The 27,490-nt window shown below is 39.2% G+C and overlaps 2 protein-coding genes across 3 annotated transcripts; one reads left to right on the plus strand and one right to left on the minus strand.

Annotated features, from left to right (window-relative positions):
* Positions 1 to 4,203: 4,203 nt before the first annotated feature.
* On the plus strand, positions 4,204 to 11,545 carry LOC145782438 (UMP-CMP kinase-like). 2 transcript variants are annotated; one of them, XM_082594224.1, is made up of 6 exons: positions 4,204 to 4,451; positions 4,711 to 4,815; positions 7,232 to 7,378; positions 7,612 to 7,749; positions 8,182 to 8,361; positions 10,635 to 11,545. In XM_082594224.1, the coding sequence occupies exons 2-6, from the start codon at positions 4,738 to 4,740 to the stop codon at positions 10,665 to 10,667; spliced, it is 576 nt and encodes a 191-aa protein (XP_082450350.1). In that variant the 5' UTR covers positions 4,204 to 4,451; positions 4,711 to 4,737; the 3' UTR covers positions 10,668 to 11,545. The 2 variants fall into 2 exon arrangements, with proteins under 2 accessions (XP_082450350.1, XP_082450351.1); XM_082594225.1 differs by having other exon boundaries at positions 4,254 to 4,269.
* A 9,747-nt stretch (positions 11,546 to 21,292) lies between these two features.
* On the minus strand, positions 21,293 to 27,049 carry LOC145781627 (uncharacterized). Its single transcript, XM_082593303.1, has one exon. The coding sequence runs from the start codon at positions 27,047 to 27,049 to the stop codon at positions 21,293 to 21,295; it is 5,757 nt and encodes a 1,918-aa protein (XP_082449429.1).
* Positions 27,050 to 27,490: the final 441 nt, after the last annotated feature.

The raw sequence follows: 27,490 nt of genomic DNA on the forward strand, positions 1-27,490 counted from the left end.
CTGAAGAATTATTTCATTTGTTAGGTGCCGCTGAATGAAAGTAGCCTAGTCCTTAAAATGATTTGCTGAAGCGAAGACCCCGAGAGTCGAATCGGCACCGCTTGATCTTGAAGCTTTTTCGTTTACGAAGTTACTCGCTAACCAACTGAGCTATCAGGGGCGGATGAGCTAACTGCTCAAACACAGACTAGCATCGCCAAACGGAGGAATTTTGTTTCCAATTTGGGGAATTTTTTTGTGGTTGGAAAAAATGGTAGCATGCGTACAGGCTACCACAATGTAGCTTACCTGAATTAACAGCCTACTAACCTACTTAATCCTAAAAGAGGTTTAGCGACTGTCATAGTGGATCGAATAACTTCACAGGCATCGTGATTCTGGGGTGGTAAAAGAATAGACTCTCGACCCCAGAGGCTCACACGAAGACGACGACAGGTGAAAAACGCTTCAACTAGGACTGTAACATGTGGAAAGCCGAAAATTCACTAGAAATGTCAATCTAATTCTTGTGCAAGTAGGCCATGTGAAATTGTCAGGAATAACCTTTCAAGAGACTTCCTTAGTCCTTGAATGAAAATTCTCAGTCAAGTCAGGGATCGAATCAATCGATCTTTCTCGGTCCGAAGATGACAAAAATAATAATTTTTTTGCATCAGTTGGTTAGATCGTTTTTTTTTTTCATAATTTGCAATTTTCAGTCATTTTGTTTAATTCTTCTGAGTCATTTTCTGTAAGGTACCGACACCGTACTGAACTCTCCGCATCAAATTTTACGCTGGTTTTCATTGCTTTTGTTTTCCAATTATTAGTACCGGTACCGTAATGAAGATAAAAGTTTCAACAATCAATCACTAAGGTACTAAATGGCCAAAATTTTCAAGTTTTTATAATAAATTAAAAATAATGATGTGATTCAAGTTTAAAACGTTTATGTAGAATTCCAATTTCGCTGATTAATATTACGGTACGGTAGTCTGAGTTAGGCTACAGAAGAATGCAAATAGGAAGGCACTAGAAAAACTGACTTTTTAGGATAGGTCTACTTACCATCCTTGGAAAAAAAACTGCTTCAATTTAATATGTCATGCAATAAGCAACGTATCTACATCCAAAATGTAAAGTGACATCGGCCACGGGAGATTTTTTTGTGGAGTAGATAATGAAAAAAACAAGCGTTTTATCGTTTAGACTTTAGAACGTGTTATCCATATATTATGTTTGTTGATCGTCCCTATTACACACATTTGCGAAACTCTTAAACAAGCCAAGTTTTAAACTGAATACTGAAAAGTTTGGGTGTTCATCAGGACAATTATCGTTTCTAGCACTAGTTGCTACGTTCATCTGATGAAATTGAAAGTAAAATTAACAACAAACAAGATGGTTTATTGCTTCACTGACGTTTCGCGCACCATGACAATGCGCATCCTCAGAGCGAATAACATACAAAATAAAATTTCACCAGGTTATATACTGCAGTGCGATTGAAGGCAAGAAAAAATAAAACACGCAATATTTTAAAAAATTGGCCAATAATGTGTGAGCGGTTACTTTCCTCGTTAAATTACGTAAAAACTTCCAACAATAGACATAAAAATTCGAAGCGGTGACGACCAACAGAAAAAGTGCGATTGAAGGCAAGAGAAATAGAACACAATGTTTTTAAAGATTGGCTAATGATGTGCGGTTACTTTCGACGTTAAATTACGTAAAAACTTCCAACAATAAACATAAATTCGAAGCACTGAAGACCACTAGAAATTCGAGACAAAATTAGATTGCAATGACTTTTCTAACTGTGTTTAAGTAGGCTTGAAGCCTGCATGTCGAGACAATAGTGATTTATAAGGTTTTGGTAAAAGGTTTCCGTCGTTCCGGTTGAGTAGCCTACATTGCAATGTTTGGATGTGATGTTGATGAAGCAACTTTCTGCGGTGGTGCGTTGATAATAATTACTTTCATTTTTCAAAATTTTTGTTTCTGACCAGTTAATTTTGTGATCCTCTTCTAACATATGTGAACAAAGGGCTGACTTTTCATGTTCCATATTTTTGACCGCTCTGCGATGTTCTTTGACCCGGGAATTTATACTACGTTCAGTTTGGCCAATATAAACTGCGTCACAATCATTACAAGGAATTTCATAAACAACACCACATTTATTGTCAAAAGGGGTGGGGTCTTTCGGTAGTGATAAAATATCACAAAATTAACTGGTCAGAAACAAAAATTTTGAAAAATGAAAGTAATTATTATCAACGCACCACCGCAGAAAGTTGCTTCATCAACATTACATCCAAACATTGCAATGTACTCAACCGGAACGACGGAAACCTTTTACCAAAACCTTATAAATCACTATTGTCTCGACATGCAGGCTTCAAGCCTACTTAAACACAGTTAGAAAAGTCATTGCAATCTAATTTTGTCTCGAATTTCTAGTGGTCTTCAGTGCTTCGAATTTATGTTTATTGTTGGAAGTTTTTACGTAATTTAACGTCGAAAGTAACCGCACATCATTAGCCAATCTTTAAAAACATTGTGTTCTATTTCTCTTGCCTTCAATCGCACTTTTTCTGTTGGTCGTCACCGCTTCGAATTTTTATATCTATTGTTGGAAGTTTTTACGTAATTTAACGAGGAAAGTAACCGCTCACACATTATTGGCCAATTTTTTAAAATATTGCGTGTTTTATTTTATTTTTTCTTGCCTTCAATCGCACTGCAGTATATAACCTGGTGAAATTTTATTTTGTATGTTATTCGCTCTGAGGATGCGCATTGTCATGGTGCGCGAAACGTCAGTGAAGCAATAAACCATCTTGTTTGTTGTTAATTTTACTTTCAATTTCATCAGATGAACGTAGCAACTAGTGCTAGAAACGAAGCCAAGTTTTACTTAAACTTTTATCACAATTTGGAGCTAAAATATGCTTAGAATGCACCAAATCAAATGTAATTTTTATGAGGGAGACCCCACGCTGTTGTAGGCCTATTCGCCTTCAGCACCCCCATTTCCAGGACTCACCAGCCGCCACTGAATTTCTATGTTCACCCTAGAGTCGGTAGTTCACCCGGACGGTGACGTATAGTTATCACGGAACTTTGGACAAGGAAAGTGGATCACGAGTCACGGCATAGGGACTTCCCCTAGAGATGTTGGTTTGGAATGCCTTTCGGTCATTTCCAGGGTTGTCAGATTGGAATAATTGATTCCAGATCTGGAATCAAAACGAACTGTCTAGCAGGGAAAAAAAATGTCTGGAATCTGGAATAATTTTTAGAAGCAAATTGGGATTGTTTAGACAAGTCTAGATTGTTTCGGTAATTGTCTTTTTTTCATTGCATTTAGTAGCTGCAATGCGTGCGCGTAACTTTCTGCCTTAGTTCCGTCTCTTTGATTGAAACTGTGTTGCTGAATTGCACGCTCTCTGGCACGAAAGCCTGTCTGTGAGAAGTGTGACGCAACCTAGTTAGCTGACAGGACTTTCCGCTCACTGAACACTGGGTTGTATTTCCATGTATGTTAAGTTTACTTTTAATCTGTTATGTTTTTAGGTTGTTACAGAATGCAGTACCGTAGTTACTGTTAAGTACCGGTACGATATTTATTGATTTTCATATTTTGTTGCATCGAAGCAGTTAGATAAGAAGTTCAAAAATCCAAGCGTATGTGAAGTTTATTGTAGGAAGAATATGACTCTACGCAGTGGCATATCCTGGTGGGTTGAGCAAGGGATTGAAGGGAAGCAATAAAACTCGTGGGGGGTAAGAACGTTCCGAAGGCACGCGTTTTCTAAGGGGTCCGAGGGCATGCCCCCTGGAAAAATTTTGCAAAATTACATTCAAATAATGGATTATATGTAGTGTTTTCTGGAAACACTTTTAGGGTAGGCTAATATTTGTATGTACGTGCGGTATGAAATTTTTTAGCAGATATACAGCGATTAACTTATTAAAGGTAGCTCTTACACAAACGGGCAAAAACTGGGCAAGGCTTCTCAGCAGGAGGCAACCCTACGTACATTTTTCAAGAATTCTAATGATATAAAGAAAAAACAGTTGCTCTTTCGCTTGCTGTGTTCATTTGTCAGCATACATCGTTTACACTGCCAATCATTTGACAAACTTAATTTTTCAACAAGCACGCAGGCACAGACATAAAATTGGGGTGAACAAAGGCTACAAAACTTGATAAAAAATGTGCTGGCATCATCTTATCTTAGGGATATTTTCATTTCAACATGAAGATTCTCACCACTACTTATTGTAAGTTATATCATATTTACAATATACACTGCGTATTTAATGGTATTTTGTTTTAGACTTGAAATGAAATGTCTGGAATAAATTTAGAATAATTTAGAATCAAACTGGCATGCAATCTGGAAGGGAAGGCTACAACTAATCTGACAACCCTGGTCATTTCATTTATTGACATTAAACTGAAAGTAAATTTACATTTTACTCTTACCCAATAAACTGCTTCTAGATACACAAAACACTGTTTGCTGAACTAACTTAAATCTGTATGCTCTGTGTTGTTACATCGGTGTTACTCTTCTGAACTTTGTGTTTTTCACTGTGTATCAGAGCAGTAACCTAAAGGTACAACTTATTGTAGGCCATTTCCTAATAAATTTAATTTAAACTTTGCTCTATTTCATTATTTGAGAGCATCTTACTGCAATTTATTGTAAATTTTTCCAGGTGTATTTCAGTTAGCATAATCAAAAAATGGAAAAACCTCAAGTTGTTTTTGTTTTGGGAGCCCCTGGATCTGGAAAGGGAACTCTGTGTTCTCTCATAGCTGAGGTAAGCTATTACAAGCTTAAGATTCTATTAAATTTAAGAAAAGTAGTTTATGCTGTAATTGTTTTGGTGGTAAACTATCAAGAATAATATTGCATGTTTTATTGGTGAGTGGAACTTAATTTGTATAAACATATACCGGGTAAGGAGTTACGAGATGGTCAGAACTTTATTTTCGCATTGTTTTATTGTCATGTACAAAGTCAAATGAAAGTATTTTACTCAAGATAAACCGTGGAACAGGATAGTAACTTGAACACCAAGTATATTAAATCCTGATGCTCTGTCACTGTGCTGTGTTTGCGTTGTAGTCATGTAATTATAATAGGACACGTCTGCAATGCTTAGTACCAGTATAATCAGGTTTGGTGAAATTGCAACTTTTAGTTGGATGTGGTTTAAGGGGACACTCCTGGTGGAAATAACTTTTTAATAAAAAAAAGCAGACATGTTATTGTTTGTTGTATGATTTAATGCTTTGTAGTGGGATAGTGTAAGTCTTAGCACATTTGGGAAGATAAGGACACTTCTGACAGAGGGAGGCTTGAGACAAGCAGTTTGCTGTTTTTCTCTGTTGATGTCATCGTATGTTTTGTGATCATCAACATGACCTTGTTCAACAACCACATGGCTAAGTTAGCTTGATAAAACAACATAGGGAAAAAATCCACACTTTTATTTTTTGATATAGCCTACTGTAGTCAAAAACTTTGCTGCATACAACAAAAGCTTTCAGATAAGGTGCAATACAGAGATTGAGGTGAGATAATTATTTGTGAAAGATTTGACCAAAATGTGAGCTGATTAATTATTGAATAGAGATAATTTACAACTAAAAACATGACAATGAAGAGTGACTTTTGGCAGGGTGTCTGAAGTATTGACAGATACTTTTATACATTTGTGTAACCGTATAAATAAACATGACTAGATCTTATAAACAAAAACGAGAAAACATTTTATCTTGATCTGAAACAATAAAGGCAGCATTTCGAAAACTTTTGAGAAACATTTCGGTATTTAAGAATGTATGTTGCACTGCAATTTATGCTTTTTGATTATGCTCAACGTATCTTACAAATAACAATTTCTAAGAAATGAGACATTATAACCTAAATAGTTTTATTTAATTGTGATACTTTTTTAATTGCTTCATTTGAAAAAAATGTAAATTTTTTTGAATTCATGCATACCTGTCCGAAGTTACCCCATTGCCATGTTTTTAGTTAAATGATCTCAATTTACTTATTAGCTCATGTTTTGATCGGACACATGACACACCCATGCGTTTCTACATATAAAATTTGTTACAAAGAATGTAGTTGTTTAACTTTTCCACCCAATTTTATGCAATAATTTTGGAATACAACAAACATTAAAGTTTATCTTAACTTTTTATATTTTTCATGTTGCAACTAAACTTCAAAAATCTATCTGAAGTGTCCCCACCTTCCCCTATGGCATGGTTGAGACTTGGATTTAATTTTTGTCCTACCATTTTTGCTGAAAGTAAAGGTCACATGTAGTATAGTATAGGAGTACAAAGGTACATTGGACAACTTTTACATTATGGTGTAGCATGAAATCTGTAAATTACATGTGCAATTTTGGATTTTTATAACAATTAATATCTTGACAGCCAAAGTGAGGTACGCAGATGTCTAGCGGATTTTTATAATACCGGTATATATATATATGATAAAACAACCCAACAATACATTCTGCAACTGCAACCATGGAAGATTTAATCATTGAAACAACGTTGGTGGTTTGATGTTTTGGAAGCCAGAATTAGTTGCTTTGTCATGGCATGAACAAATAATTAGCAAAAAAAAATGAATTGGTGTCAGTGTCTACTTTAGGTGTTACCAAAGTCACCAAACAATTCGTTTATTAAAATTTACAAAAAAAATTACTCCTCTAAAATGAGAGGTATTGCTGGGCATTTCATAATCCTCATAAATCAGTACTTTGTATGGTTTTCCATGCTGTTATAGGTTTAATTTTTGTTACTGCCTGACTAAATGTGCCCATCTACTGCCCAATGCTGGAACTGAAAATCAAGCCATAGGTTGTTGAAAACTTTACCATTTTCAATACAACCACTCATAGTGGTTTATTGTTATTATTATTGGATGGTTTTGACACCAAAATAGTGATGCCGTTTCTTAGAAACTTAAAAATAATCACGCCACTTGAGAAACTTGGCAACTTCTAAACCTTTCTGTTCTGCTGTAACAAAGCTCTGACAAAATTAATACAGTACGGTAAGTATGTAAGAGTGTTTGGGTTGACATCCCTGCTTTATAGTTGGATGTAGCAAACCAAAACTTTTTTCAATAAATGACCGTGTCTATTACTAAGACTTCACTTGTTGTATAAATATTGTATGTGCTTTATAGTTGATATATTCTTTCAGAAATTCGGATATACACACTTTTCTGCTGGAGATTTGTTACGTCAAGAAAGAGATAATCCTGAATCTACTGTTGGGCACTTGTTGCATGATTGGATGCAAGATGGAAGGATGGTGCCAGCTCACATAACCTGTGAGCTTTTAGAAAATGTAATTATGACTGATTTCATGAACATCTTCCATCTTTACTACTACTCACCCAACATTTTGGGAAATGCAATTTGTTTGTAGAAGATACTTTGTATTCTTGATGTAGAATAAGTTTGTATGAAAAATTAGGTTAAGGATTTTCGCACCCGGTTTAAAAACCCCTGGGTTAGGGTGTGAAAATAACCTCATCTAATCATTTGACAGTGTCTTAGTAGTTGTTGTGTGCTCATCAGGAAATTGCCAGTTGTGGAAATTCAAAAATTTTGATCGATGGTTTTCCAAGAAATTTAGACAACCTTACTGGATGGAATGAAGGGATGGCTGAAAGGGTTGATCTTGAGTTTGTCTTATTTATTGACTGCCCTGAAGAGGTGAGAGCTAACAATTCTTGTGCAGCTGAGAATCGTTTCGATAACGCTTTGTCCGCCCCAATAGCTCAGTTGTTTGAGCTCTCGACTTAGTGAACAAAGAACTGGCAAAATCAAGCGGTGTTGGTTTGGTTCTTGGAATGTGAGCTTGAACAACGCATTTAAGGACTGCTCGCCTTTCAGTGGTACCCGTGGATGGAATAATTCACAGACAACAACTTTTTAGTAACCGGTGAGATCTTCATTCTGTTAATCTCGGTGACTGGGCCTGCGACAGTGGTTCAAAGCCTAGTACGCGAAACTGCCAGTAATAAGTTCTCAAAAAAGCTTTCTCAATCTGAGGATAACGATTCCCACAATCTACTCACCTCAGATGTACCTCAATAATTTTCCGATGGGAAATTGTTGACTTCTAAGTATGGCTGTACTTTTCAGACCTGCACGAAAAGAATTTTAAATAGAGCGCGAACTAGCGGACGACCAGACGATAACATAGAGAGTGTACGCAAGCGATTCAAACTACACATGGAAGAATCGATGCCGGTGGTGGAGCATTACATCAAAACCAACCAAACACGTGTTGTCAATTCCAACGCAAGCACACCACCTGAAAACGTAAGAAATATGCATTGAATCACAACGTGTGTCTTACAGATACGTTTTGCCAAGTGGTCTGTATCTGTTGTATAAGTACTACAGTGCAGGCCGCAAGTCGCCGACACTCATGACAAATTAGAGAAATAAGTTTTCGGTAACACTGAATGTTGAAATTGCTCTATTCTGAATGTGAAGAATGGGAAATGTAAACAGCAAATCTCCAAGTCTTTTGATTTTGTCTGAACCTGTTATACAACCAGGTTCCAAAACGAAGAACTTGATAACTTTGCATCTGCAGCTCTTCTTAACAATTAAAACACCAATTTTGCAGAGCTAGTATACAAAGCGTTAGTATGGGGACCAGACCCCCTTCGAAGGCTACCACTTACTGTACGTAGGCTACTGCGCTTAAAGGAGCAGTGTGGTCAGCGATTATAAAACGGACATTGGCGCTGTTCTGCACCCATATTCTGGCGCTGTTCCACGCTATTAGCGAAACAACTTTCCCCCAGCCAAAAAAAGTTGTCCTTGAAATGCGTTGCTAAAGGCACATCCGAGAGTCGAACCAGTAACTCTTGATCTTGTCGTTTGTTTCCAAAGTCGAGAGCTTTACCAACCGAGCTATCGGAGCGGACAAAGTAAAACGATTTTCAGCTGCACGTAGCTTTTGTTCTGTTGTTAAAAGCTGTTTAAAGATATTGACTATTCCAACTTTGAATTGGATTTTGCCTTTATCATCTCTATTTAGTTTTGTCCCTACTAGCAGGGCCGGCCGATTTTTTCCTTGCGGACACCTGTAGGACTTTAATGGGGCCGAAAGTAAACACAAAGTTAACTATGCAGAGATTTTTAATTTCTTGGGTTTTCATAATTTTCACAAAAATCTATGATATCCAAGGGTGTACTAAAATGCAACAGTTCTGAATGCACAGTGTCTATCATTAGATGGACAGGCCGGATTCTTGTTGGACAGAACTAATTGCTGCAGACAGCATACGCTCACAGTAGTGTCAAGGAAATGACATCAGAATTGATCATTTTCTGGTCTGCAGAATCCTCAAAGTTGTTGAGTAAACTGTATTGTCGTAGCTTGCATGTACAGCTTTGTCCACCGGTTTATTGGAATCAAGACCACCATTTTGAGCTTCCCCGAAGTCCACTGTTATTTTTTAGTGACTGCGCCTAGAATGTGTTGCGATGGTGTTTTTAAATCGTGTCTGTTCAAAATTGGGGCTAGGAAGCAATATGTTAGGGCCGCAAAATGGTGCACTGTAAAGGAGATGAAAATTTTACTTCCATCATTTTAAAACCATTTGATGAAATGTAACAAAAAAATTACTGCACCTTCAAAGTGCATAGGCACTATGCCACTGCTTGTTAACGATGAAAAGGACTGGTGATAAAACTTGCATTTACGACACTTTTAAACAACAGAAACTAAAGACAAAGTGAAAAACGAATGTCGTAGTGTTTGTTTTAAAAATTAATGAAGACGCGGGGATAGATGCAAAAGCACTGTTTGAAAATAACAAGTCATCTACAAAAAATGTGGCTTGTGGAGCTACCTTCTGGTTGCAGACTCCCAAGAAAGGTTTTGAGTCCTTAAAATCATCTCGGGTGTAACGCATACTCTGGCAGAGCACGTCTTTGGGGTGCCTGCCTGCCAAATAAGTGCGCACTCTGTGGCGTCAGGATATTTAAGTGCGGCGCACTGTTGCGCCCGTTCATTTAGGTGCTACTCCCAGTGAAGTCTATTTCATTAGGTGCTTGATGGTAGTACTGCAGACAGTGGCGGACGCAAGATTTTCTCAAGGGAAGGGGGCATTCGAAATGCTTCGAAAGGAAGGGAAATGCTTCACAAACTTAAAATGGGTGGGCGGTTAGATAGAGTTGGGCCCACAATAGCCTTGCGTAATGTAATCTTATCTAGCTTCTGTAGCAGTAGTTTCATTTTTAATGACTAAAAATCATAAGACAGACTGACATAAGTGAGCCCCTAAACGACCATGGGCTTCCGGCGGAGAACTACTAATGGTGGTTAAATAAACAAAATATTTGTTGTAGCTTTTCGTACACTGCGACCCACATGGGCCTATGTTACACTTTATAGTACCTGAAAATGATTGCACTCACTCATAAACACAATTTATTATGCATTGCAAGATGTTTTTTTTTAGAAATTTAAGCTTTTTATATATTACTACACTATCTACAATATGCGAGTTTTATAAAAACATTGGAAATTTGTAAAGTGGGCGACTTCATTCATTTATTTTACTTTCATTTTCTAGGTATTCGAAGAAGCTGAAAAGTTTTTTTGTTGATGGCAAACATGTTATGTCGAACGATTTGTGTATTTTATTTTAGTTTTGTGTTATTGAGTCAGAGCACTTATTCTACTAATATTGTTCCTATGTTTGTTTGGTGTTGAACACTATGTTTACAATGCCTGTTTTAAACAGTGGTATCTAAAGAAGGGCATACGAAGGTTTTTATTACGTCTAACAATAGAAGGACTTCTGTTTATCGTAAATGACAATTAACACCAGTGGTGATTCAATAAACCTTGTTATAATGACCTGTATTGCGCTCTTTGCATTAGGCCTGGGTAATGGGTATTCACAGCATGCATAATGCATTGCATATACTGTAGTTACTTGTTAATTCAAGCACCAGTAATCCAGTATACTTGCTTTACACCTCGTCTACTGCAAAGGCTTTGTTAAGAAAAACGGCTTGCTGGTTACTTTTCAACTGTCTTTCCAAACAAGTATTTTTTAAACATGCTCTACAATCTGCATAACATTTGATAACTGTCTTCTGTAGCTGACTGAGTGACTGTACCAGTTGCACTACAAAACTTCTGCAATTTTAAAAAGAACCGCACGTTTAGCACGGTGCCAACTATCGCCCTTCTGGTGTCGTGAGAATAAGGCAATTGCTGTGAGCCTTCGTATCCCCTTCTTTAGATATACCTGGATATATCGCGCTGTCTCTACGTTCTTGATTTTACAGTGTTTCTGTTTAATCTACAAATTTTATTATTGAATAATGTATATAGATAGGTAGCTTATATGAAGATAATTATTTAACATGGTTTTATGTGTATTTTTGTACGTTCTATAACTGATTGATTGGCGTTTATTTAGTTGCGAGTATAAATAACACACATTTATAAAGCAAAATCAAATAAAACAAACGATCACGTAGAATGTGTAGATACTGCAACGGGTGGCTGCGAAGTGACCCGGAAGGCCTTCTAGTCAAGCAGGCACCCTCAACAAAAGAAAAGGTAATAAATTAAACATAAATAAAGCAAGCAAAATAATGGAAACAAAATTTTACAATGTAGTTGCTTGAATGAACACAATTCGCGTCAGCTAATAATAAGAGATCTACATAGGCCTGAAGCCATCGACATAGTAATACGATGGTAGAAGATTTTTAGGATGATTTTTAAATGAGTTCTAAACGTGAATTTTTTCTCATTTCCAACGGGATTGAGCTCAAAGTTTCCACACCTTTATACTGTATTTGAAGCTACGTTAAAGTTTTGAAGATGAGTTATACATGTCAATTTTTTGTACCAAAGTTTTAGTTGTAACTAAGGCCATTTTTATTTTGACCTAAAAGAAAAAATTTTTGACTTTATTTTTATCAAATTTTGACTTTATTTTGACCTAACCAAATTGCTTGTTTGTAGAGGCCACAGTTCTTCCTTGAATTGATATCAGTTACCCAAACATAGTAGGCTATTCACAGATTTCTAGAATAGGTGTCTAGATATCTCTGATATTATTTTGTCGATTTCAGACCCAAACGGGTTCAGTAAAAGGGGCTTGTTCAATAAAAGTTTGCCTTGGTTGCGATGCTTGTTGTCGCTCCAATCCAGCTTAATGGCGTTTACTTTTCCTGTGATTTTCAACAAAATACTTTTTATCGCACTTCACTGGAAACTCGCAAAAATTGCACCTTAAATCACCCCCGGGAGTTGCATTAAATTCACGATTTAGCTTGCTTAGGCATTTTTGTGTTACAGAATGTCAGTAAGCAGCCGTAAGCTATTCCTAAAATCCAAACTGTTGATCTTCGAAAAGACCACGTTTGTGAAGAGGAAGTGTTTAATAGGAATTATTTAAATAGCCTACGTAACAATGAATAAACAATGGACAATTTGCGATAAAAGTTACTTCTGATCCAAGTGGGCATTGTGAGATATTTCCTTCTTTTATGGGTTACTATGGTTTAATTACAGTCTCTATATTAGCGTAGCCTCAACCGTCTCCGTACGGGCGTCGGGTTTTTCCGCTCAACCATGCACCAATGGGAAATGGCCTCTTCCTTCTTCTGTGAATGTGGTGCCGAGGAACAGACCGCAGACCACATCATCAATGACTGCTCCATCTTCAAGCCACCTAACGGGGTGGAAGGTCTGCGTGTCATGGATGATGAAACCAAAGACTGGCTGCTCTGTAGTAGCCTTCCAGTGTTGTCCGGGAACATCGTGAATCTGGGCTGTTAAAAGGATAGACCCTCGGCCCCAGACGCTCACACGACGACGACGTCATGTTTGATCACAGCAAGAATATTACATGCCTGCCAAGCTTAACAGATGTCTTGAAAAATGTGGAATTAACAAAACATGAATGTTAAGACCTGCTCGAGACCAAAATAAGATCGAAGACTATAAGAGTAAGCCTACCGTAGGCGATTTAGGAAACTACAATATCTTTTAAAAAAATCAAGATGAAAAAGTAGCTCAAGAAAATTTAAATGTTGCACCAAAGAAAAGCGCTTGGGGCAACGTAGGGAAAAATAGCCTAAGCAGAGAAAATTTATAGGCCTAGGCCAGGGGTTCTTAAACTTTTTTTAACGCGAACCCCTTTGAAAAAAATTGGTTTGCGTGGACCCCCTTTGTGGCCTAGTCCGAGAAACTTTTTTGATCAGGATGAATTGGACTTAACGCAATAAAATTAAAATGAATTGGTAACAAAATTTATGTTTTATTAAATTTAAGAAATAGCGAATGCAGATTGTTTATCAATATCTTTAATTTCATTAATGTGAAGGATGTTTCTGTTTGTTTTCTACAAGAACATGAAATTGTGACTTCGGGCAACACGCATGTCATGCTTTGCATCCAACCGGTTTCGACTCTTTGTTTTGATAGTTACCAAGGATCAGAGGTGGGCAAAGTTACTTTCAAAAGTAACTGAGTTACCGTTACAGTTACCAATTTTAAAAAGTAACTAGTTACCGTTACTAGTTACAGTTACTAGTTACTTTCAGTTACTCACAAATCTGAACATAAAATTCTGCACCTGGCCAGTGGCCAGCTCTGCATGCAAGCCCAGTTTAACCGCAATGTTTGATATATAGTGTTAGAGCCATCCATGCTAACATAACAGCACAAGTACAAAACCAACAAGGTTTTATTTAAAAAAAATACTCAGTGGCTTATATGTTTATTTCCTTTGAGAAATACGAGCATTTCAAAGTGCTCTTCACTCAGGCCTGCCCTTTTGGGCTTTAAAATGTCCATCCTTGCCCAATCGTCGTCGTTGTGTGAGTCCCTGGAGCCGAAAGTCTATCCTTTTACCGCCCCAGATTCACGATGTTCCCGGACTACACTGGAAGGCTACTAGAAAGCAGCCAGTCTTTGGTTTCATCATCCATGACGCAGACCTTCCACTCCGTTAGGTGGCTTGAAGATGTTACAGTCATCGATGATGTCCGCCCCGATAGTTCAATTGGTTAGCGCGTCACTTCTGGAACGAAGAAGCTTCAAGATCAAGCGGCACTGGTTCGACTCTCAGGGCATGCGCTTGAGCAACGCACGTTAAGGACTCCTCTCTATTTAGCGGCATCTAATAGATGGAATAGTTTCCCGGCAACAAGACTTCAACAATCGGAAACTTCACTCTGTCAATCTCGGTGACCGGGCCGCGAAATTTTTTTTCCTACGAGATTTTTGTCTCATTTGCATATTTTGGTAAAAGTTTGTATTAAAACCGTGCGAATACAACATTTTCTCGTTGGCACGGTTGGTTCAGTGGTTTCATCCTCTGCCTAGTGATCGTGAGAACGAGGGTTCGACTCCCATCGAAGTCAAACTCTTTTTTTCTTTAAATTAATTTTTGCCGTGCACTAGCTTTTCTAAAAAAGCAGGGTTAGGGAAAGCTTATATTTTATTATCATTGCTGAATTTCATTGGCAAATAGTTATTTCGCAATCTGAATCAACCAATCTCTCAAAACACTTTCGGAAAATCTTACTTTTAGAGTGACTAGAATCAATGAGACAGAAATCTCGTGGGAAAAAAAATTTCGCGACCGGGCCTGCGTCAGTGATTTAAAGCCTCTACAAGTATTCGAAACTGCCAGGATTAAGTTCTGCAAGAAGCTTTCCCAGTCCGAGGATAAAGATTTAATCAATCAATCAATCAATAATGTGGTCTGCGGTCTGTTCCTCGGCACCACATTCACAGGAGGAAGAGGCCATTTCCCATTGGTGCATGGTTGAGCGGAAAAGCCCGACGCCCGTACGGAGACGGTTGAGGCGCACCCATGCCTGTCTTGGTAGTGTCAGGTCGATGGAGCGTGTGTCGGCGTCGGGGATGAACGAATAGTCTGGTGATGAACAAGTGCTGCAATGAAAACAATATTTCTACTGCAGCACTTGACGGAATGGGAGTGTTATGTTTTTAAAACAGTTTTTTCATCGGTCCAATTGTAAATCTGGATCCGCTTAACTTGTCCTCAGGGTCCGCTTCCAAATACTCCTGTAACAGATTCAACGCGCATTGCTTTCTTTTCTAGGTATTTGCGTAAAGTGGTGCAAAAGTCCTCCGTGGCTCTACCTACCACCATCCACTTCAGCGTCGCTGCTGCTCCCCTCTTCAGCAGACCAGTTTGCTTCTTCAATTGCTTGAAGCATGTTCTGTTTTATTTTTGTCTTCAATTCAGCAGTGTCGCTTAATGATCAGGCATTAAACACAGATAAGTCTAAATTGTAGGTGGAATGCAGTCGCTGTCCTCGAACCAATGACCAAATCTGGTTTGTATTGCTTCCACAAGAACGTCCACCAACGGCAAGCAAACAGCAATGCTGTTGCTGGTTTTAATGTCAGACAATCTTTTCAGAGGCATTGCAAGCGTTACACTAAATGCAATAAGTTTCAACTTCTTGAAGGTAACTATAACTAACTGACTATAAGCATCAACAAATTCATTTTAATCGCTGCGTGTTTCTTGATGCTTAAAGTCAGTTAGTTAGTTACCTTCAAGAAGTTGAAATTTACTGCATTTTTATAAATATTTTCAGGTTCCTGATGAGGGCTTAAGTTAAACCGAAAACGTTTGACTGTTAAATTCATTTGTAAATATGTAAAATTTATTATTATAATGCTCAACCCTGTTGCATTGTTGTGTCTTGCCTGTCTTTGGTACATATTGATTAATCGCCAAAAACAACTAATTTAGCCAAATCAGTTATAAAAAATCGCCAAAAAAGAGCTAAATCATAAATATGAAGCTAAACGTCTTAAAAAATCGCCAGATTTCTGGACTTTGGCGATCAATTCGCCAATATGGCAACCCTTCTCCACCAGACCACAAAACAAAAGTAGAACCGCGCATGCGCAGTGCTGCGCCGATACATCTGCGAAAAAAATGCATTATTGCGCAAAACGCAGCAAACACGCACTAAGCAAGACACAAACACGTGCAGAGAAATAAACGGCAATTAAAAACTAAAATTTCAATACAAAAGTAACTTGTAACTGTAACTGTTGAAAAAGTGTTAAAATAGGAACTATAGTTACCGCGTTTCGTTACTTTTGGAAAATAGTAACGAAGTTACCGTTACAGTTACTCAAAAAGTAACTAGTTACTTTTGTAACTAGTTACTGCCCACCTCTGCCAAGGATGAAAATCCTGACTCACATAAATATGTAATCGCAAAAGGGATTAAAGCAGCCATGGCTCTCTTTATCAAAAGAGGATGTGCTTGCATCAACAAACTCCAAAAATTGCCAAAACTTTTCGTATTGAAGGACATTCTTAATGATTCCATTGCCCTTAGTTCAATAAACTCATCTTTTGCAAGGTCCTCATCACTGATAGATTCCAGTTCAGCGAAGAAAGAGTAACGTATCCACTATCCGTGCTGTATTTTTAATATCCTCTGCGGCTAAGCAGTATAACCTTTGAAAGGGTTTTGCAATGCTTCCAAATGTCTGCACATGTCTGTGTGCAGAGAAGATGGTAGAGCATTACAAACTGCAATTCCATTTAGAGGCATCAATTCTTCCAACGTTGAGAAATTAGAGTAGTTGTTAGTCTCCAATCTCCTTTTCCACGGAGATTACTTGTCATGAAAAGCTTTAAGTTTTTCAGAAGCGTCCATAGTTGTAATAGCAGGGCCTTGAATAGAACGAAAAACCCCATTCATAGGCCTATGAGTAAAAGCATCCGCCAACTCGCCAAGTAAGCTAAACCTTGAATAAACTCTTTACTGTTAAACTGCTTTGAGAGTTCAATATTTTTGTCTCTTAGAAAAAAAGAAAAAACACTTCAAAACTTGTCCCCTTGACAGCCAGCGAATTTCTATGATAGAGGAGAACTTCATGTTCCGCTCCCATTTCTTGACATAACCTCTTGAATATTCGATGGTTCAAAGTGGGCCCGTGGGCATTTATCAAAGCACAAGCTCTGATAAAATTAACGATTTTCACACTTATCATCATCATTAGGCTACGTTCCTTCCTCGTATTGAGGGTTGGATACAATGCGCCATTGTTCTCGACCATGAGCTGTTCGTACTGCATTTTCATAACTTAGTTTTGTCCATTTAGTGATGTTTGATGTCCAAATCATTCTTGGTCTACCTTTGTTTCTTTTACCGTTTATATTCCCTTCTATTATAATGATCTTTGTAACGAGTTTTGCCTTATTGTGTGTCCAAAATACTTTAATTTTCTTCTTTTGACTATTTGTAATAGAATTTTGCTTGAATTAAATTTAGATATTATTTCATCGTTAGTGATCTTTTGTTTCCATGAAATTTTTAACATTTGCCTGTATGACCAGAGCTCGAAGGCATCGATTCCGTTTTTCCATTTTTTGTGACACTGTCCAAGTTTCAGAGTTGTATAAAAGGGTTGACCAGACATAGCATTTTAATATTCGTTGACGAATTGATAAATTTAAACTTTGATTGATTAAAACATTTTCATTTTTCTAAATATAGTACTTGCAATTTCTATCCGTCTTAGAATTTCATGTTCACACCTCCCATCTTCAGTTATTAAATGTCCAAGATAAGAAAAAGATTTGACTTTTTGTATATTTTGATTGTCAATTATAATTTGGAGTAGGCCTACTGGAGTGTCTGGTGATTTTGAGATTATCATTGATTTAGTCTTTTTAGCATTAATTTTCATATTAAATTCTTTTCCAATTGAGTTAACATTGTCCAATATTTCTTGAAGATCTTCTTGTGAAGTTTTCACACTACCAGACAAAATTACTTTCAAATTTGTTGGGAGAGTTTTCCATGCTTATGCATGGCGATGTGAAAAGCAATGAGTAGCCTAGACTAACGATGACCTGAGGAAAATCATCAGCGTTGTTTGAACTTAATCTCTTTTCTTTTGAAAAATGTATTCCATTTTTGAAATGATAGGCCTACACTCAGATTTCCATTGGGCCTTCATGGACTCCCTAAAACTAGACCGCAGACCCCTTGGGGGTCCACTGACCCCAGTTTAAGAACCCCTGGCCTAGGCCTACATAAAGAAATTGTTTCCAGGAAAAGTCTGCTTTATCATCGGTCTCAGACATTTTTTTTTAAAGCTTGCATGCTGTGCAGCTTGCGAATTTATATATCAACAAAGGCAAGACAAAGATGTTAATCTAACATCTAAAGTGGAGACTACAACATAGCCTACCATAGCAGTAAGAAGTAGCCTAATTTAGCTGATGACTATATGCTGCTAGGCAGGGACGTAGCCACAGGGAAGGGAACAATCCAAATTTGGGCAATAGGCCTACCGTTCAGTTATTTGGGAAAATTGTAAACTGTTGCGTTTTTGAAAGAATGTTTACAAATACAAATTTGGGAAAATTTGTTCACGCCCCAAAAATGTTTTATTTTTTTCCGGCTACGGTCATAAATCATAATCACACCTATAGGCTACTTATGCAATGCAATGTATTGTTTTGACAATTGCATTCATTGCGTTTCTTTGTTACCTTATGCTGTAGTGGTATAAAAACAGATAAATTGACTTTTCTTAACATTAAAATGCGTCGATTTCGAGTAATGGGTAGTACCAAATTTAAGTCATAAGTAGAGTAGACAACCGGAAAAAGACATTGCCGTCGGCTGCAGCGTGGGTCAGGTGTACGTCGGAAGGCATACACCGATGCATAGCGCTCAAGTCCGCTTTCCCGCAATGCAGGTTAAAGATATGAAAAAAAACAAAACAAATTCTGACAGCACATTCACTTTATCATAATCGTCGATTCTAATGTGTGACGTCAGGGGCGTCATTTACTCATTTTCTGTGCAACTGAAAAATGACCACCGTCATTCTGGCAGAATAATTTTTCAGCTTTCCGCCTAAAAAGTTATCCGTGAATAAGTGCGAGGCATAAAATGCGACCAGACATACATTAGAAAAATCTTAAATAAAACTATAATCCGCAACACGTGTCACTTAAATTTTACATGCATTGGATTCAGTATTAAATTACCTTTCCAGGGATGTGCACCAATAGGTGCGCATTTGGAAGGAACTCCCAGCAGAACGCTTCAAAGATGGAGGATATATTTACGATAAACATTAAAATAATACGATTTTTGCATAATAAACACCAATCAAACATCTTGGAATAAAACTATAATCCGCAACACGTGCCACTTACATTTTACATGCATCGGATTCAGTATTAAATTACCTTTCCAGGGATGTGCACCAATAGATGTGCATTTGGAAGGAACTCCCAGCAGAACGCTTCAACGATGGAGGATATATTTACGATAAACATTAAAATAATACGATTTTTGCATAATAAAATCCACTCAAACATCTTAGAATAAAACTATAATCCGCAACACGTGCCACTTAAATTTTACATGCATCGGATTCAGTATTAAATTAACTTTCCAGGGATGTGCACCAATAGGTGTGCATTTGGAAGGAACTCCCAGCAGAACGCTTCAAAGATGGAGGATATATTTACGATAAACATTAAAATAATACGATTTTTGCATAATAAACACTACTCAAACATCTTGGAATAAAACTATAATCCGCAACACGTGCCACTTAAATTTTACGTGCATCGGATTCAGTATTAAATTAACTTTCCAGGGATGTGCACCAATAGATGCGCATTTGGAAGGAACTCCCAGCAGAACGCTTCAAAGATGGAAGATATATTTATGATAAACATTAAAATAATACGATTTTTGCATAATAAACACCACTCAAACATCTTGGAATAAAATTATAATCCGCAACACGTGTCACTTAAATTTTACATGCATCGGATTCAGTATTAAATTACCTTTTCATGGATGTGCACCAATAGGTGCGCATTTGGAAGGAACTCCCAGCAGAACGCTTCAAAGATGGAGGATATATTTACGATAAACTTTAAAATAATACGATTTTTGCATAAATGACACCTCTTCAAACATCTTGGAATAAAACTATAATCCGCAACACGTGCCTCTTAAATTTTACATGCATCGGATTCAGTATTAAATTACCTTTCCAGGGATGTGCACCAATAGGTGTGCATTTGGAAGGAACTCCCAGCAGAACGCTTCAAAGATGGAGGATATATTTACGATAAACAATAAAATAATACGATTTTTGCATAATAAACACCAATCAAACATCTTGAAATAAAACTATAATCCGCAACACGTGCCACTTAAATTTTACATGCATCGGATTCAGTATTAAATTACCTTTCCAGGGATGTGCACCAATAGGTGCGCATTTGGAAGGAACTCCCAGCAGAACGCTTCAAAGATGGAGGATATATTTACGATAAACTTTAAAATAATACGATTTTTCCATAATAAACACTACTCAAACATCTTGGAATAAAACTATAATCCGCAACACGTGCCACTTAAATTTTACATGCATCGGATTTGTAGAAACCCTGTCTACAGAGACTATTTGAAATGAGCACTAGCAAACTTGTATGAAAATGCAGTTTATGAATGGGAGCTAGCAAATATGTGCAACAAAGGCAAAAACTTGGTCACCCAGGTCGTACATGGCCGAGAGGCATAAAGGAAAGAAAGTACACAAACAAAGATGAAAAACAAAAGGTTCAAACCTAAGCAAATACCAAATCACCAGGTAACACCAAACAGGAATCAGAGAACAATAGCCTACAATGGCGTTTATGACAAATTAATTGTGTCTTTCAGCAGGTGATCAAAAACTGATTTAAATTTAACAATGTTCCAGTGCTGAAACATAAAAACAATATTAAAAGATTAAAACACACATTTACTTACAGTACTCTTTCCATGGCGGACAAAAACCCAAAAACTAAATTTATTGAAATCTACAAGGCGTCAGGCGTGCCTTGCGGAAGGCGGTAGAGAGCACCAACAAAACAAAAAAGGGAGCAAAGGAAACTGGCCGCTACACCCGCCCCAATGTAACCATGCCATCAAATGGTTATATTTAAGTTAAAGTACACGCACAGAAGTGTGGCCAACATCCAAAAAAAAAAAAAATATTAATGTAAGATGACGAGACAGGCTCTAGCGCTACGACTGTGTGATAGAAGACACACAAGATCGAAACAGGCCAACGACACAAAAGTTTGGAATACAATAAAAACGCATGCACACACATAGGCCTAAAGGAAAACAGCGATGAAAAACAACAATCCGTCGTACAATTGTCTCTTAATTACTCCACGGCCTCCAACAGGCAAAGTTTTCGCACGTCTCGACGGTAAGTCGAACTTGCCGTTTTAATCTTTACAGTCCGCACCGTACCGTGCTCGTCGGGGTAAGCTTCGATGACACGCGCTTTGGGCCACAGTCCCCTCTTTAACGACTCGTCGACCATCAAGACTAAGTCACCATCGCGAAGATTCCTGGCAGGTTGGAGCCAACGCTGTCGGATTTGTAGTGTTGGCAGATAACTCTTTACCCATCGATTCCAGAACTGACTGGCGAGGTAGTTCACCAGTCGCCAGGACCTCTTGTAGCCATCTGACTTCAAAAATTCGTCCGGTGGTAGAGAATTGTCTATCTTCCCAAGCAAAAGGGCGTTCGGCGTCAAGGCGTCCATGTCGTCCCAGTCGGAACTCACTGGTGTCAAGGGCCGCCCGTTGAGAATGCGCTCCACTTCGGTAACAAATGTCAGAAGTTCTTCATCATCTAAAGCCTTTTCATCAGTTAATGCACATAGGATTTTACGAACCGATCTTATCATTCTCTCCCATACGCCACCTTGATGGCTCGCGGCTGGAGTGTTAAACTTCCATTCGATCCCACGGCAACTCAGCTTGTTGGCAATTAGGTTTGCATTCATCTTCTTCAGACCTTCTTTGAGCAAGCGGTCGGCGCCAACAAAGTTGCTGCCATTGTCACTGACAATCTGATTTGGAGTACCACGGCGACAGGTAAACCTTTGCAAGGCTTGAAGAAAAGAAGCAGTTTCAAGAGAATAAGAGATTTCTAAGTGAATGGCTCTAGTGGCCAGACAGGAGAAAACACAGATGTAACGCTTAACCATGCTTCGACCACGTTTGACGAGGATAGGCCCCATGTAATCTACCCCAGTGCACGAAAATGCCGCATTCCCGGGAGCTACGCGGAACTCTGGAAGGGGTGCCATTATCTGTTGGCCACGAGAGGCGCCAATGCTGCGACATTTTAAGCATTTCCTTAAAAACTTTTTTACTGATGAGTGGCCCTTAACAATCCAAAATTTTTCACGGGTGGCATTAAGTGTGTGTAATGTGCCACAGTGTCCTTCTCTACGATGGAAAAAATCTACAATGAGGCCTGTGACATGATGATTACTAGGCAAGATAATGGGGTGCCTCATTTCCAAGCAAAAAGGTGATCTCTGCAGACGACCCCCAACCCGTAAAATGCCATGCACAATGATGGGACAAAGCTTGCGCAGAGGGGAGAACTTAAGGTTCACAGTAGAAGTATGACTTGAAGCATTAAAGGTCTCGTGATCAGGCAGCTGCGCCACCTCTCTAGCAAAGGTCTGCTTCTGCACAAGCCTCACTATGTCGTCTGCTGCCTCGTCTAGCTCCTGGGCCGTCAAGTTTGCTTTACTTGGTTGCTTAAAGGTACTTCCCTTGACCTTAGATTTCAAGAATTGCTTGAAACGTCGCATCCAAGCCACAGCTCTTTTAAGGCGAAGGTATGAGGAGAAGTGATTCAACAGGCGATCCAGCGCGGTGGTATGATCGTCAGACTGCATGGTTAATGCATTGATGCGATACTGCTTTTTCAACTCGGGATCACTGCTTGCCACAGAAGGCACCGGATTTGGAAAAGAAGGCCAGCCAGTTTCACTCATTTTTAAAAAATCTGGACCCGTAAACCAGTTTCTAGCTTTGTCAACTAAGTCCGGCATGATACCCCTAGAAGCTAGGTCACTTGGATTGTCTGTGGTATTGACATACCGCCATTGAGAAGGTTCTGACCCAGAGTGGATGGCAGCAATTCTGTTAGCAACAAAAACCTGAAACCTAGTTGAAGTATTTTGAATGTACTGCAGCACCGAAGTTGAATCTGTCCAAAAGGTTGTGGTACTGATCACTACATCAAGCTCTTTCCTGAGAAAAGTAGCCAGTTTTACTCCAACCACAGCAGCAGTGAGCTCCAACCGAGGAATGGTCTGAGACTTTAAAGGGGCTACTCTCGATTTTCCCATAAGAAAGGAAACCTGCACATTGTCACAACTGTCAACCACTCGCAAGTAAGCCACTGCGCCATAACCTGTCTGACTCGCATCACAAAAACAGTGTAATTGAGCATTGTCAACTGCTAAACTGGTATTGCAGAGGCAGCGTGGGATAGAGATGCCCTCCAACTGAGGGAGGCGACTAAGCCATTGTTCCCAGATTTTATGCTGATTTGACGGAATAGTCTCATCCCAACCCAGGCCATCAGCACACAACTTTTGCATGAGTACCTTCACAGGGAGGACAAAGGGCTGCACGATGCCTAAAGGGTCATACAATTGGCTAACCATCGATAGAATTCCTCGACGGGTGGCTGGGCGTGGCTGAATGTTGACCTTAATGACAAGACTGTCTGTCTGGGTGTTCCAGTGCACGCCCAAGGTCTTCTCGTCCTCTGTTGCCTCCAAGTCCAAGTTGATGCTGGCTGATGAACAGTCTTCACTTGGAAAGGCCTCTAGTACCTTACTCGAATTGCTTCGCAGTTTTACAAGATCAAACCCACCACACTTTAATAAGGCCCGCAACTGAGTTACAATCAGTACGGCTTCAGGGACACTTTTAAAAGATTTGAGAAAGTCATCTACATAGAAATTTCGACGAATAGCATCTAACACAACGGGTCCCATGTTCAGCATGTTGTCAGTCGCAACCTTTCTTAAAGCAAACCCACAACAACTGGGAGATGAGACTGCACCGAAAAGATGAACCAGCATTTGATAATCTTCTGGGTCCCTAGACAGGTCGCCATCGGGCCACCAAAGAAACCTAAGGCTGTCACTATCGTTAGGGGGCACCAACACCTGATGAAACATTGACTTTATGTCCCCTACCACCACAAATGGATTAGTGCGGAAACGGTTAAGAACTCCAACAAGGTTGCTGGTGTGGTCTGGTCCAGATAACAATGCCCCATTCAATGATTTTCCTTTGTATTGGGCTGCGCAGTCAAAGACAACTCTGAATTTTCCACTGGTTGAATGGTGGGGAATGTACCAGGTTTTATTTGTTGGTGCCAATCGGTCTTCAGGAACCTTTTGTGCATGTCCGTTTATGATATACCCAGAAAGTTTATCCTTGTATTGTTGAAATAACCCTTCATCTTTTAAAAATCTCTGCTTTAAATACATCAATCTCTTGTAAGCTATAACACGATTGAATGGTAACTCTGTGTTTTCTGACTTCCAGGGCAAGGCAATCTCATAGTGGCTTTCTACTCTTTTCACTGACTTCTCCATTAGCGAAACAGCCTTTTTGTCATTGATGGAAAGAGAAAAACCATCAACGTCAGGGCCATCATTGAAGTCATGGTTATACATACGTTCCATCTGAGCATGGAGAAGAGAGCTGTCTTTATGAATGAAGTTAACATACGCCAAGCTACTGTTAGGAGCTTGGTCATTAATCGGGCCTACCAGAGTCCATCCAAGTTCAGTCTTCAATGCTACAGGACCTCCAAGCGGACTTTCTCTGCGCTCCAGTGAACGGTGGGCAACTTGAACATCTGCACCGATCAAGATTTCCACTTTCTCACCCACAAGCTCTGGGAATCTTACATCGTTCAAGTATGCCCGTCCTTTCGTGTCCCTCATTGTAGGGATGCTGTCACTTAACTCTGGTAGGTTCGCAACAACAAGTACATTTTTCAAGGGCACCACAGTGCTCTCATTGATGCCTTTAACCAAAAAGGAAAGCCTGTATCCTTGCTCTACACAGGTGCCACTTACAGTAGAAAGAGAGTACTTCACACTTTGTCCTTTCATTTGCAGCCGATCCATTAAACTAGTGGAGCACAATGTGGTATTAGACCCCTCATCCAAAAACGCATATGTGTTAATACAATGCTGGCTATCACTTCCGTACACTGTGACAGGAACAACCTTTAACTTCACCATACCATCCCCTCGAGAACACACATCGCTACTTGCACAAGTGACCGCTACGTCTTCAGTACCACCTTCAATAATCATGTTTGTGGACACCCTTGGATGCCCTTCATTCCCACCATGCAAGGGGCCTTGCTCTCCTTCTCTCCCATGAGATCTTCCGTTATGAAGCAGGGAGTGATGTTTCTCTGGACAAATCCCACACTTGCTATTGCTTTGGCAACGGCGAACGAAGTGGTCTCCTAGACAGTTGAAGCACAACCGATGGTCCAACACCAACTTCCATTTTGATCTTTGAGGCATATGCTGGAATGTTTTGCAGTCAGCTAACATGTGATTTTCGCTGCAAACCATACAATTAGATCTCTCTATTGGTGCGCCATGGGTGAAGTATGAGGATGCCCCTGTACTCCGCCAGTTAGATGCATCCGGCTTCATTTTATCTTTCCTTTGGCCAATCAATTGACCAAGAAAGCTTCGGTCAATTTCGGCGCGAGCTTGAAGAAACTCCATGAGGTCGAAGAATTTAACCCGGTGACCGGCTCCTAACAGCGAACTTGCTTTGCTAGCAAAAGCCTGCTGCAGATGGACTGGAAGCCTGCTGAAGATCTTTCCAATTGTCTGTTGTGTATCCAGATCAGACATCTCATAACCCTTGCAAGCCATTTCACAATTTCTCATCTCCCTGGCCAATCTGTTTATACCAGCAGGATCATTGGCCCTGATTGGTGGACCTTCAGTTAACTTGCTTACATAAGCACCAACAATGGTATGCCGTTGGCCATAGTGGGACTCCAGTAACTTCCTTGCTTCTTGGTAGCCATGCTCAGAAGAGAAACACAGTACACAGCTCGCAATGCAATCTCTTGCATCACCTGTACAGGAAGATATAAGTCGATCCAGTTTAACAGCTGGATCCAACACACCTCGTATGACAAAGGAATCAAAATGAGAAATGAATTGATGGTACTTAGTAGGCGTACCATCAAACAATTCTTCCTCACGCAAGGATTGGCTATGATATTGCATGGAACTAGCCATGCTGTAAATAGCGTTGGCTAAGGAATGTGACTCACCAAGACTGGGTGCTTGTAAGCTTGACCCACAAGGCGTACCGCATGTGGCAGAATTGACAGATTCTGGTGTCCATGAGTGGTAAACACCTGACGACTGTTCACCAGTTGCAGGTACTGGCAACTGCTTGTCGTTTTGGTGAGACTTTGGGTCGTCGCGGCAAGAAGTCCAACTTTCAGGCCTCCCCCCTGTTTGGTCGAGAGTAATAAAGTCACTTTTATCGGTCGCTTTGGGGGATTTTTTTAAGACTTGTTTTGGATTTGTTTGACTCGCAGACACTGATGGAGAAGTAGATTGGTTTTGGTTAGGGGCACTTAGCTCATACTCTAGTATGGCTTCACGAGCCAATCTACGCATTCTTTCCCTGGTGCCGCTAGAGGGACAAAAGGGTTTATCTACCTGATTGAGAGATGAGTGCATGGCACTAGGGCCAACAGCCTTATGTTGTTTTGTATATGTCGCACACCGGTTATCCATTGCCAGTTTCAGTGAATTCAACCTCTCACACTGAGCTCTGACAATGGATTTCCTTTCCATGTGCACATTGTCCGAAGGAATGGCACTCATAAGATCCAAGCAAGCACACATTGTGTTACTATGGCTATCGAAAAAATCTTTTTCTAGTTCTCTGACCTTAGGAGCGCTAAAGCCATCAGCTATGGCAGCTAAAACATTTCTTTCAGATTCGAGCAATCCCCTCATTTTAGTATTGTATATTGCTTCTAACTTGGAAAGTCTACTACCAAAGGGGCAATTAGGAGTTGTCTGATACATGTTTAAATGAATTCAGACCTAAAGAAGTAGTTTAAACTTTAAACCAACAAAGGATATGTCCTACTGTTAAATTTAAATGATGTAGAAACCCTGTCTACAGAGACTATTTGAAATGAGCACTAGCAAACTTGTATGAAAATGCAGTTTATGAATGGGAGCTAGCAAATATGTGCAACAAAGGCAAAAACTTGGTCACCCAGGTCGTACATGGCCGAGAGGCATAAAGGAAAGAAAGTACACAAACAAAGATGAAAAACAAAAGGTTCAAACCTAAGCAAATACCAAATCACCAGGTAACACCAAACAGGAATCAGAGAACAATAGCCTACAATGGCGTTTATGACAAATTAATTGTGTCTTTCAGCAGGTGATCAAAAACTGATTTAAATTTAACAATGTTCCAGTGCTGAAACATAAAAACAATATTAAAAGATTAAAACA

Source organism: Aplidium turbinatum, chromosome 13 (genome assembly GCF_918807975.1).
Source record: "Aplidium turbinatum chromosome 13, kaAplTurb1.1, whole genome shotgun sequence".
NCBI lineage: Eukaryota > Metazoa > Chordata > Ascidiacea > Aplousobranchia > Polyclinidae > Aplidium > Aplidium turbinatum.